Here is a 12,437-nt window from a genome sequence, read left to right as displayed (position 1 = left end):
GCCAACCAAGGTGTTTACCACAGCATTGACTGAAAGGTCAGCAGCACCTCTATCTTAGTCACAGCAGGCTATTGATTTCACCCAATACCTGACTGCTTCAGAAGCCTTGGTGTGGTGCACACCCAAAACCTTTAGGGAGAATACTTTCAACCCTAGACCATGCAGACCTTCTCCTGAACAATCTCTCCTCCTGTACGGCCAGACACACACCTTTAATCTCAGCAGGCAAGCAGGCTTCAATGCATTAGAGATAGACTTTCAGCTCTTCCAGCAGAAAGTGCAACCTACAAATGATCCCCCCCGCCCCCCAACCTCCAAGAGAATGGATGTTATGCTGACACCAAGCAATAAAGCAGGGTTGTTAGGATCCTACTTTTATATGCATTTCCCAGACAGGGTGTGGGTTCACTATCTAGGCTCCCTTGCAAAAGTCAATTTTTGGCTGTTCTGAGACTGTCTTTGTGCACAGAGGATGCTCGCACGGCAGTCAGCAACAATGCTGGCTCCCAGCCGAATTATCCAAAACAAGGGCTTCGGAGGAAGTGCAAGTTCTCTGCATCTCACTTTCATCAGCCTTCATGAAACAGTAGTTAATGACAGAAAAGGAAAAGTACAGGCTATGCTTCTAAACGTCCTCATCTTGAACAAACACTTCTGTCCCAACCCTCACCCCTTATCTTCCAAATGGCAGTGTTCAGGAAGAACTAATCAGTAGCCCTTTGCTAAAGAAGGTCGTCCTCAATGAATGTTTAATCAGAGCTCTGTCATCCTTCTCTTCCTCCACCCACGGAATTAAAGTAAATACAATGCCCCTATCCGGAGAAACTGCACCCACCATCCATCTTGTGCTATGCTATCATAACCCAGCTGCTATGAAAAATGGACTCCACACATAGTGTTCTTCTACCATACATACACAGCACACTCAACATACAGATGAGCATGAAATTACCTGGTAAGGGTCTGGGGCTCACATAATAGCAGAAATTTACCTGAGAAGGGTCAGTAAGCAACCCTCTCCCTGACGGAGAAAGCCATCTGGTCACACTACTAATTTATAAACACTTGGTACCCAAGGACCGATTTATGAAGCATCCTGTCCCATGGACATCAAATGTGTTACAAAACGATACACCCCTGCTACCTCACCTAGCGCCAGATGCCCAAAAGAATTCAAGTAATAGCAGTTGACGAAAGACACAGCCGTAAAGAGACCATCCTACCCAACCCCCCTTCCCAAATCGTTAGAACTACGGTGATATGAAAGCAGCAAAAGAGCTCTAAACAACACCGCCAAAATAACTGCAAACACGCCGATATACTGAGTAATCACCGCAGCTGAGAGCAATTCGGGCATTCCTTCCATCACTTTGTTGTTTATTGTGTTTAATCAAAGGGTCACATTACTCTTGTGGACATCTTTAAGGGTGAAACCATGTTCCTAAATCTGAAGCTAGTCGCCCAGTTATCACGGCAACATATAACGGTCTCAAACACACACCATATAGAACACCTCAATCGGTTAAGGACTGGGTATCTTGGTAGGCCCACTGAATGGTCCCATCAGTCTGATTAGCTTTCCCCCACTGACCAACGAGTCAATAGAAAGAAATGAACCTTTATTCTCAGAAACGGTCACAATTCGTTTAAAAGCATCTTTACACAAAAGCAGGGCATTCGGAGTAGCTAGGTGCATGTGACTAGCCCTCTAAAATGGAGCGTTGCCTGCTCCAACATGGGCTTTTCTTTTTGTGAGTCCTTAACAATTTTTACGTAACGATGGCACTGCCAACAAGGATCGAGCTACAAAACATTTAACAGATGTATAAGCTTAGCTGCAATTCTTGCTAACCATTTTTAGTAGAACAAGTGTCAGCCCCTCATTTGAGAATTTCCTTTCGTCCATTTCTGAACATTTACACCTCTCCCGGTATAAAACACGTGGGTTCACCTTCTTCTGAAAATACCGCATTCGGAGTTGGACTCATAACCCATGTAGTGTTTTAACGGTTTGTGGAGCAGCCATCTCGGAGGGAGGTTCCTCCTCACCTGGAAATCGCACTAGCTCAGCGCGGACTCCCGCAGAAGTCAGCGCCTCTACCAGCCGTCGACACTGGGTGCTCTTCCCAGCACGATCCACGCCTTCCAGTACAATGAGCGCACCTCGACTGCACACTCCCGCCATTACAAACAGGCAACGGCACACGGGACGTCTGCACGCACAGAACGTAGAGGGAGGACCGAGAGCAGTGGGCGGTGCCTCACGAAATTTTGCGAGACTTCCCTCCGGCCCCACCCCTTTTTAGGGGCTTACCAGCAACTTATTGGACTTCCCCTTTAGCGGGGACCTTCGATCTCCTTCTGAGGGAGGTAAGCTAAACGGCTGATTATTGAAATCCGAAAAAACGTGCTATATGGTGACCTTCAGTCTGCTGCCGCCGCTAGCATACTTTACAGTTTTGCTACGGCTTTTGTACCTTAAAGATTGTATTAGACCATCACACTTGTAATATTGCTCTTTAAACCATGCTCCTGTAGCAGCACTTGCTATGGTGACCACAGACAGGACATGGAGGCAAATTCTGGACAGTAACTGTATAAATTAAGAACAAAGTGTCAAAAGTCAAGACAGAAATAAATGACAGGAAGCCAGTTGTATGAGCACTTATGAGAAGAAAGACTATGAGGGATCTACGTTACAAGAACATTTATTTGATTTTTATATAGAAATATTTATTAACAATGCACTGTATGTGATTGTGTTGTATCCTGGAGATAGATATGGAATGTTATGAATGCTGTATACTGTAGTCATGGTACCATTCTCGCACAACAGCTGAAATGGCAGTTGCCGCTAGATGTTGTACGGGGTGCCACAACGCGTAGGTTGTGAAAAGAATAAATTCATTAACGATACCTGCTGAGTGGAAAGCCTTCTCGTTATAATGTTATTTTGGCGACGAGCGACAGCTACGCGCAGAAGCAACAACTCTTACCCTGTGAAGAAGAACCTACTGCCTTTCAGGATTACATGAGTGCAGTCAAGCAGTGTTTGATGTTTTATGATATGTTTACTTTAACCAGGGTTATAATTAACTCACCATAAAACTTTTGTGGAAGTGAACAGCACATCTCATTTGATGGAGTGGTTGAAGTGGAGGAAATCATGCACTCCTAATTGACGAACCCTGTAAAAAGGGACGGCATCCAATTTCTTAAATGGGGAGTTCGTCAAGCCTCGTTAAAGGGAAGGCCTTGTTTTTACTTGACAAACTTTGTCAAAGGAGAAGGTATCCACTTTCTTAAAGGGAAAGTTGATCAAGCTTTGTTTAAAGGGAAGGCCATTCATTTCTTAGCCCCTTCGCTGCCAGGCCTTTTCCCCCTCCTGTGCCAGGCCCTTTTTTGCCTATTTGGGGCAGTTCGCGCTTAGGCCCTCATAACTTTTTGTCCACATAAGCTAACCAAGCCAAATTTGCGTCCTTTTTTTCCAACATCCTAGGGATTCTAAAGGTACCCAGACTTTGTGGGTTCCCCTGAAGGAGGCCAAGAAATTGGCCAAAATACAGTGAAAATTTCGTTTTTTTCAAAAAAATTGGAAAAAGGGGCTGCAGAAGAAGGCTTGTGGTTTTTCCCCTGAAAATGGCATCAACAAAGGGTCTGCGGTGCTAAACTCAACAGCTTCCCAGCTTTCAGGAACAGGCAGACTTGAATCCGAAAACCCAATTTTTCAACACAATTTTGGCATTTTACTGGGGCATACCCCATTTGTGCAATTTTTTGTGCTTTCAGCCTCCTTCCAGTCAGTGACAGGAATGGTCATGAAACCAATGCTGGATCCCAGAAACCTAAACATTTCTGAAAAGTAGACAAAATTCTGAATTCAGCAAGGGGTCATTTGTGTAGATCCTACAAGGGTTTCCTACAGAAAATAACAGCTGAAAAAGAAAAATATTGAAATTGAGGTGAAAAAACCATCAATTTTTCTCTACGTTTTACTCTGTAACTTTTCCCTGCAATGTCAGATTATCGAAAGCAATATACCGTTACGTCTGCTGGACTCCTCTGGTTGCGGGGATATATAGGGTTTGTAGGTTCATCAAGAACCCGAGGAACCCAGAGCCAATAAATGAGCTGCACCCTGCAGTGCGTTTTCATTCTATACCGGGTATACAGCAATTCATTTGCTGAAATATAAGGAGTAAAAAATTGCTATCAAGAAAACCTTTGCATTTCCAAAAAGGGCACAAGATAAGGTGTTGAGGAGCAGTGGTTATTTGCACATCTCTGAATTCCGGGGTGACCATAGTAGCACGTGAATTACAGGGAATTTCTCAAATAGATGTCTTTTTTACACACACTCCTATATTTGGAAGGAAAAAATGTAGAGAAAGACAAGGGGCAATAGTACTTGTTTTGCTAATCTATGTTCCCCCAAGTCTCCCGATAAAAATGGTACCTCACTTGTGTGGGTAGGCCTAGCACCCGCGACAGGATATGCCCCAAAACACAACGTGGACACATCACAGAAAACAGAGCTGTTTTTAGCAAAGTGACTACCTGTAGATTTTGGCCTCTAGCTCAGCCGCCACCTAGGGAAACCTACCAAACCTGTGCATTTCTGAAAACTAGAGACCTAGGGGAATCCAAGGAGGGGTGACTTGTGTGGCTCGGACCAGGTTCTGTTACCCAGAATCCTTTGCAAACCTCAAAATTTGGCTAAAAAAACACATGTTCCTCACATTTCTGTGGCAGAAAGTTCTGGAATCTGAGAGGAGCCACAAATTTCCTTCCACCCAGCGTTCCCCCACGTCTCCCGATAAAAATGATACCTCACTTGTGTGGGTAGGCCTAGCACCCGCGACAGGATATGCCCCAAAACACAACGTGGACACATCACAGAAAACAGAGCTGTTTTTAGCAAAGTGACTACCTGTAGATTTTGGCCTCTAGCTCAGCCGCCACCTAGGGAAACCTACCAAACCTGTACATTTCTGAAAACTAGAGACCTAGGGGAATCCAAGGAGGGGTGACTTGTGTGGCTCGGACCAGGTTCTGTTACCCAGAATCCTTTGCAAACCTCAAAATTTGGCTAAAAAAACACATGTTCCTCACATTTCTGTGGCAGAAAGTTCTGGAATCTGAGAGGAGCCACAAATTTCCTTCCACCCAGCGTTCCCCCACGTCTCCCGATAAAAATGATACCTCACTTGTGTGGGTAGGCCTAGCGCCCGCGACAGGATATGCCCCAAAACACAACGTGGACATATCACAGAAAACAGAGCTGTTTTTAGCAAAGTGACTACCTGTAGATTTTGGCCTCTAGCTCAGCCGCCACCTAGGGAAACCTACCAAACCTGTGCATTTCTGAAAACTAGAGACCTAGGGGAATCCAAGGAGGGGTGACTTGCGGGGCTCGGACCAGGTTCTGTTACCCAGAATCCTTTGCAAACCTCAAAATTTGGCTAAAAAAACACATGTTCCTCACATTTCTGTGGCAGAAAGTTCTGGAATCTGAGAAGAGCCACAAATTTCCTTCCACCCAGCGTTCCCCCACGTCTCCCGATAAAAATGATACCTCACTTGTGTGGGTAGGCCTAGCGCCCGCGACAGGATATGCCCCAAAACACAACGTGGACATATCACAGAAAACAGAGCTGTTTTTAGCAAAGTGACTACCTGTAGATTTTGGCCTCTAGCTCAGCCGCCACCTAGGGAAACCTACCAAACCTGTGCATTTCTGAAAACTAGAGACCTAGGGGAATCCAAGGAGGGGTGACTTGCGGGGCTCAGACCAGGTTCTGTTACCCAGAATCCTTTGCAAATCTCAAAATTTGGCTAAAAAAAACACATGTTCCTCACATTTCTGTGGCAGAAAGTTCTGGAATCTGAGAGGAGCCACAAATTTCCTTCCACCCAGCGTTCCCCCACGTCTCCCGATAAAAATGATACCTCACTTGTGTGGGTAGGCCTAGCGCCCGCGACAGGATATGCCCCAAAACACAACGTGGACATATCACAGAAAACAGAGCTGTTTTTAGCAAAGTGACTACCTGTAGATTTTGGCCTCTAGCTCAGCCGCCACCTAGGGAAACCTACCAAACCTGTGCATTTCTGAAAACTAGAGACCTAGGGGAATCCAAGGAGGGGTGACTTGCGGGGCTCAGACCAGGTTCTGTTACCCAGAATCCTTTGCAAATCTCAAAATTTGGCTAAAAAAACACATGTTCCTCACATTTCTGTGGCAGAAAGTTCTGGAATCTGAGAGGAGCCACAAATTTCCTTCCACCCAGCGTTCCCCCACGTCTCCCGATAAAAATGATACCTCACTTGTGTGGGTAGGCCTAGCGCCCGCGACAGGATATGCCCCAAAACACAACGTGGACATATCACAGAAAACAGAGCTGTTTTTAGCAAAGTGACTACCTGTAGATTTTGGCCTCTAGCTCAGCCGCCACCTAGGGAAACCTACCAAACCTGTGCATTTCTGAAAACTAGAGACCTAGGGGAATCCAAGGAGGGGTGACTTGCGGGGCTCGGACCAGGTTCTGTTACCCAGAATCCTTTGCAAATCTCCAAATTTGGCTAAAAAAACACATGTTCCTCACATTTCTGTGGCAGAAAGTTCTGGAATCTGAGAGGAGCCACAAATTTCCTTCCACCCAGCGTTCCCCCACGTCTCCCGATAAAAATGATACCTCACTTGTGTGGGTAGGCCTAGTGCCGGCGACAGGAAACACCCCAAAGCGCAACGTGGACACATCCTAAATTTTGGAAAAAAACAGAGGTGTTTTTTGCGAAGTTCCTACCTGTAGATTTTGGCCTCTAGCTCAGCCGGCACCTAGGGAAACCTACCAAACCTGTGCATTTCTGAAAACTAGAGACCTAGGGGAATCCAAGGAGGGGTGACTTGCGGGGCTCGGACCAGGTTCTGTTACCCAGAATCCTTTGCAAACCTCAAAATTTGGCTAAAAAAACACATGTCCCTCACATTTCTGTGGCAGAAAGTTCTGGAATCTGAGAGGAGCTACAAATTTCCTTCCACCCAGCGTTCCCCCAAGTCTCCCGATAAAAATGATACCTCACTTGCGTGGGTAGGCCTAGCGCCGGCGACAGGAAACACCCCAAAGCGCAACGTGGACACATCCTAAATTTTGGAAAAAAACAGAGGTGTTTTTTGCGAAGTGCCTACCTGTAGATTTTGGCCTCTAGCTCAGCCGGCACCTAGGGAAACCTACCAAACCTGTGCATTTCTCAAAACTAGAGACCTAGGGGAATCCAAGGAGGGGTGACTTGCGGGGCTCGGACCAGGTTCTGTTACCCAGAATCCTTTGCAAACCTCAAAATTTGGCTAAAAATACACATGTTACTCACATTTCTGTGGCAGAAAGTTCTAGAATCTGAGAGGAGCCACAAATTTCCTTCTACCCAGCGTTCCCCCAAGTCTCCCGATAAAAATGATACCTCACTTGTGTGGGTAGGACTAGCGCCCACGAAAGGAAAGGGCCCAAAACACAACGTGGACACATCACATTTTTTTATAAAAAGCAGTGCCTACCTGTGGATTTTGGCCTGTAGCTCAGCCGACACCTGAGGAAACCTAGCAAACCAGTGCATTTTTGAAAACTAGAAACCCAGGGGAATCCAAGATGGGGTGACTTGCGGGGCTCTGACCAGGTTATGTTACCCAGAATCCTTTGCAAACATCAAAATTTGGCCCAAAAAACACTTTTTCCTCTCATTTCGGTGACAGAAAGTTCTGGAATCTGAGAGGAGCCACAAATTTCCTTCCACCCAGCGTTCCCCTAAGTCTCTCGATAAAAATGGTACATCACTTCTGTGGGTAGGCCTAGCGCCCACAAAAGGAAATAGCCCAAAACACAACGTGGAAACAACATATTTTTTCGCAGAAAACAGAGGTGTTTTTGCAAGGTGCCTACCTGTGGTGTTTGGCCCTGTAGCTCAGCCGGCCCCAGGGGGGGGGGGGGGGGGGGGGGGGGGGGGGGGGGGGGGGGGGGGGGGTGGGGGGGGGGGGGGGGGGCAGAAATGCCCTAAAATAAAAATTTGCCCCCCCAACCCCCACCCTCCCCCGCCGGGAGCGACCCTTGCCTACCGGGTCGCTCCCCCTGCGTGACATTGGCACCAAAAAAACAAATCCCCGGTGCCTAGTGGTTTCTGCCCCCTTGGGGGCAGGTTGACCTAAACTCAGCCAATCTGCCCCCAAGGGGGGCAGAAATGGCCTAAATACAATTTGTCCCCCAGGGGAGCGACTTTTGCCTGATGGGTCGCTCCCCCATCTCTAAAAAAAAAAAAACAAAGAAAAAAAAAAAAGAAAAAAAAGAAAAAATTCCCCTGGCCGCGTAGAGGTTTCTGCCCCCCCCCCGGGGGCAGATCGGCCTAATGATAGGCCCGATCTGCCCCCCGGGGGGGCAGAAATGGCCTAAAATAAATTTGCCCCCCCAACCCCCCATCCCCCCCCCCGGGAGCGACCCTTGCCCTACGGGGTCGCTCCCCCCTGCGTGACATTGGCGCCAAAAAACAAATCCCCGGGGCTAGTGGTTTCTGCCCCCCTTGGGGGGCAGATTGACCTAAAATTGGGCAATCTGCCCCCAGGGGGGCAGAAATGGTCCTAAATACAATTTGCCCCCCCCAGGGGAGCGACCCTTGCCCTGATGGGTCCCCTCCCCATCTCTAAAAAAAGAAACAACAACAAAAAAAAACACACACAAAAAAAAATTGCCCTGGCGCCTAGAGTGTTCTGCCCCCCCCCCCCGGGGGCAGTTCGGCCTAATAATAGGCCGATCTGTCCCCCGGGGGGGCAGAAATGGCCTAAAATAAATTTGCCCCCCCCAACCCCCCACCCCCCCCCCCCCCCGGGAGCGACCATTGCCTACGGGGTCGCTCCCCCCTGCGTGACATTGGCGCCAAAAAACAAATCCCCGGTGCCTAGTGGTTTCTGCCCCCTTGGGGGCAGATTGACCTAAAATTGGCCAATCTGCCCCCAGGGGGGCAGAAATGGTCTAAATACAATTTGCCCCCCCAGGGGAGCGACCCTTGCCTGATGGGGTCGCTCCCCATCTCTAAAAAAAGAAACAACAAAAAAAAAAAAACACAAAAAAAAAAATTGCCCTGGCGCCTAGAGAGTTCTGCCCCCCCCCCCCCCCCCGGGGGCAGTTCGGCCTAATAATAGGCCGATCTGTCCCCCCGGTGGGCGGCAGAAATGGCCTAAATAAATTTGCCCCCCCAAACCCCCACCCCCCCCCCCCCCGGGAGCGACCCTTGCCTACGGGGTCGCTCCCCCTGCGTGACATTGGCGCCAAAAAACAAATCCCCCGGTGCCTAGTGATTTCTGCCCCCTTGGGGGCAGATTGACCTAAAATTGGCCAATCTGCCCCCAGGGGGGCAAGAAATGTCTAAATACAATTTGCCCCCCCAGGGGAGTGACCCTTGCCTGATGGGTCGCTCCCCATCTCTAAAAAAAGAAACAACCAAAAAAAAAAACACAAAAAAAAAATTGCCCTGGCGCCTAGAGTGTTCTGCCCCCCCCCCGGGGGCAGTTCGGCCTAATAATAGGCCGATCTGTCCCCCGGGGGGGCAGAAATGGCCTAAAATAAATTTGCCCCCCCAACCCCCCCCCCCCCCGGGAGCGACCCTTGCTTACGGGGTCGCTCCCCCTGCGTGACATTGGCCGCCAAAAAACAAATCCCCGGTTGCCTAGTGGTTTCTGCCCCCCTTGGGGGCAGATTGACCTAAAATTGGCCAATCTGCCCCCAGGGGGGCAGAAATGGTCTAAATACAATTTGCCCCCCCCAGGGGAGCGACCCTTGCCTGATGGGTCGCTCCCCATCTCTAAAAAAAGAAACACAAAAAAAAAAACACACACACAAAAAAAATTGCCCTGGCGCCTAGAGTGTTCTGCCCCCCCCCCCGGGGGCAGTTCGGCCTAATAATAGGCCGATCTGCCCCCAGGGGGGGCAGAAATGGCCTAAAATAAATTCCCCTCCCCCCCAGGGAGCGACCCTTGCCTAAGTGGTCGCTCCCTTTGCGTGAAATTCACGCAAAGAAAAAACTCCCTGGTGTCTAGTGGTTTCTACCCCCCTTGGGGGCAGATTGGCCTCATCAAAATAGGCCAATCTGCCCCCAAGGGGGGCAGAAATGGGCAAAATATAATTTTCCCCCAAGGGGAGCGACCCTTGCCTAAGGGGTCGCTCCCCCACCAAATAAAAAAAAAAAATGAAACAAAAAAAAAAAAAATGGTCCCTGGTGCCTAGAGGTTTCTGCCCCCCCTGGGGGCAGATCGGCCTAATAGTAGGCCGATCTGCCCCCAGGGGGGGGCAGAAAAGGCCTTCCCGAAAATATGCCCCCCTGGGAGCGACCCTTGCCCAAGGGGTCGCTCCCTTTTGTCAATAACAATAAAAAATAAAAAAAATCCCTGGTGTCTAGTGGTTTCTACCCCCCTTGGGGGCAGATTGGCCTCATCAAAATAGGCCAATCTGCCCCCAAGGGGGGGCAGAAATGGCCAAAATATAATTTTCCCCCAAGGGGAACGACCCTTGCCTAAGGGGTCGCTCCCCACCCTCAATAAAAAAAAAATGAAACAAAAAAAAAAAAAAAGGTCCCTGGTGCCTAGAGGTTTCTGCCCCCCCCTGGGGGCAGATCGGCCTAATAAGGCCGATCTGCCCCCAGGGGGGGCAGAAAAGGCCTTTTCAAAAAAATGCCCCCCCTGGGAGCGACCCTTGCCCAAGGGGTCGCTCCCTTTTGTCAATTTCTACGAAAAAAAAAAAAAATCCCTGGTGTCTAGTGGGGTTTCAAAAACCGGATTGCAAGCAATCCGGCTTTTGAAACCCTCGGAGGGACTTCAAAGGGAAGGAAATACTTTTCCTTCCCTTTGAAGCCCCTCCGGGCCTCCCAAGTGATTGAAAAAGAAATGCTTTTGCATTTCTTTTTCAATCGCGCTGGAAGCAGAGCTTCCAGCGCGACGAGGGAGGCCCCTGTGACACATCAGCGCGCGCGCGCGCGCTGACGTCACAGGGGGGGGTGGGGGGGGGGTCGGGGGTGGAAGGGGAAGGTCTTCCCCTTCCATCCCCGACTTGGGGGGGGAAGGGGGGTGCACGGGGGGCGCGCTAGCGCGCCCCCAAGTTCCCCTGTGCCATGGACGAGATGATCTCGTCCAAGGCACAGGGGAACTGTAGCCTTGGACGAGATCATCTCGTCCAAGGCACAGAAGAGGTTAAAGGAGATGTTGTTTGACAACAGAACCATTTATTCAACAGTAATTTTCTTGAGTATTGGATCGCTTAAATGACAAGCAATTAATTCTAAAATGAATTGCAGTGAATTGCTTATATGCATTTGAAAAGCCATGTGCATATGTTATTCACAAATAAGTTAGTGTATTATGCTTAAAACAAGAAGAGTAAATTGAACCAAAGCAAATTGCATATCTCAATCATTTTGATTCTGCATTAAAGGCATTACAACATGAATATCACCACAGTCTCACCACCTCCTTGTTTCCTTTCGCAACTTGGAGTACCACCTATTGAATGGGACAAATCAATGGAAATGTTTGATAATTATTTGGAGGCAATTGATGGACAAGGCTTTATGCAGAGTAGAAAATGAACTATCCTTTTGAGTACGTTAGGAGAACAAGGACAACGCATTTTTAAATATCTTTCCATAGCTTTGGGCAATGATTTTCAACCCTTGGAGAATGTATATCTCGAGGCACACAAGAGATTAGAAATAAGGTTTGCTAAGGAAACAAATGTGGTGATGAGAAGGAACAAATTCTACACTCAACCTCAAAGAATAGGTGAATCTATAGATTACTTTGTAACAAGACTTTGGCCCTCATTCTGACCCTGGCGGACAGTGTTAAAGCGGCGGCCAACCCGCCAACAGGCTGGCGGCCGAAAAATATGAATTCTGACCCTGGCGGGAACCGCCAACACAGACCGCCGCTTTAACACTCCGACCGCCACAGCGGTACAAACAAACAGCGCGGCGGTCACCGCCAACAGGCACGCGGCAGACAATGTACCGCCCACCCTATCACGACCCACTAATCCGCCACCTTTTCCGGGGCGGGAGCCCCGCCGATAAAAACACGGCGGAAACAGACATCTCCAATGGAAAACGCTTACCTCAACACACTCCACGCGGAATCGGAACAGCATGGAACCCGAACTCCACATCCTCCCAGCCATTGCCTTCCTGCTCTTCTTCCAGGATCACGAACCACGCCGCAGACGACAACGGTGAGTACTGCACCTACGACACAGGGGAGGGGGGAGGAGGAAAGGTTACGGGCACACACATACACAACACCCCCACCCCCACCCTCACCCCCACCGAAATACCTACACACCTATGCAGATAAAAAAGTCAGAGTGACACCCCCAACCCCCCCCCCCAACAAAGACAAAAGCCAATGC

General features: G+C 48.8%; 2 protein-coding genes across 5 annotated transcripts in view; one reads left to right on the top strand and one right to left on the bottom strand.

Annotated features, from left to right (window-relative positions):
- DTYMK (deoxythymidylate kinase) overlaps positions 1-3,248 on the bottom strand; it is a 54,254-nt gene extending 51,006 nt beyond the window's left edge. The window contains exon 1 of one of the 3 annotated variants that reach the window (XM_069213622.1): positions 3,102-3,248. In XM_069213622.1, the coding sequence (XP_069069723.1) occupies positions 3,102-3,168 (67 nt within the window). In that variant the 5' untranslated portion in view covers positions 3,169-3,248. Of the gene's footprint in view, positions 1-1,951; positions 2,238-3,101 lie in introns of those variants that run through there. The other 2 variants (XM_069213621.1, XM_069213624.1) reach the window with 2 other exon arrangements.
- Positions 2,280-12,437, top strand: part of D2HGDH (D-2-hydroxyglutarate dehydrogenase) — a 914,182-nt gene continuing 904,024 nt past the window's right edge. The window contains exon 1 of one of the 2 annotated variants that reach the window (XM_069213619.1): positions 2,280-2,370. The gene's annotated coding sequence lies outside the window, so the exon portion shown is untranslated. The remainder of the gene's footprint in view (positions 2,371-12,437) is intronic. The other variant, XM_069213618.1, reaches the window with a different exon arrangement.

This window comes from Pleurodeles waltl, chromosome 11 (genome assembly GCF_031143425.1).
Source record: "Pleurodeles waltl isolate 20211129_DDA chromosome 11, aPleWal1.hap1.20221129, whole genome shotgun sequence".
NCBI classification, from domain to species: domain Eukaryota; kingdom Metazoa; phylum Chordata; class Amphibia; order Caudata; family Salamandridae; genus Pleurodeles; species Pleurodeles waltl.
The sequence above is the reverse complement of the archived record's forward strand: the minus strand, read 5'-3'. Positions and strand labels throughout refer to the sequence as shown.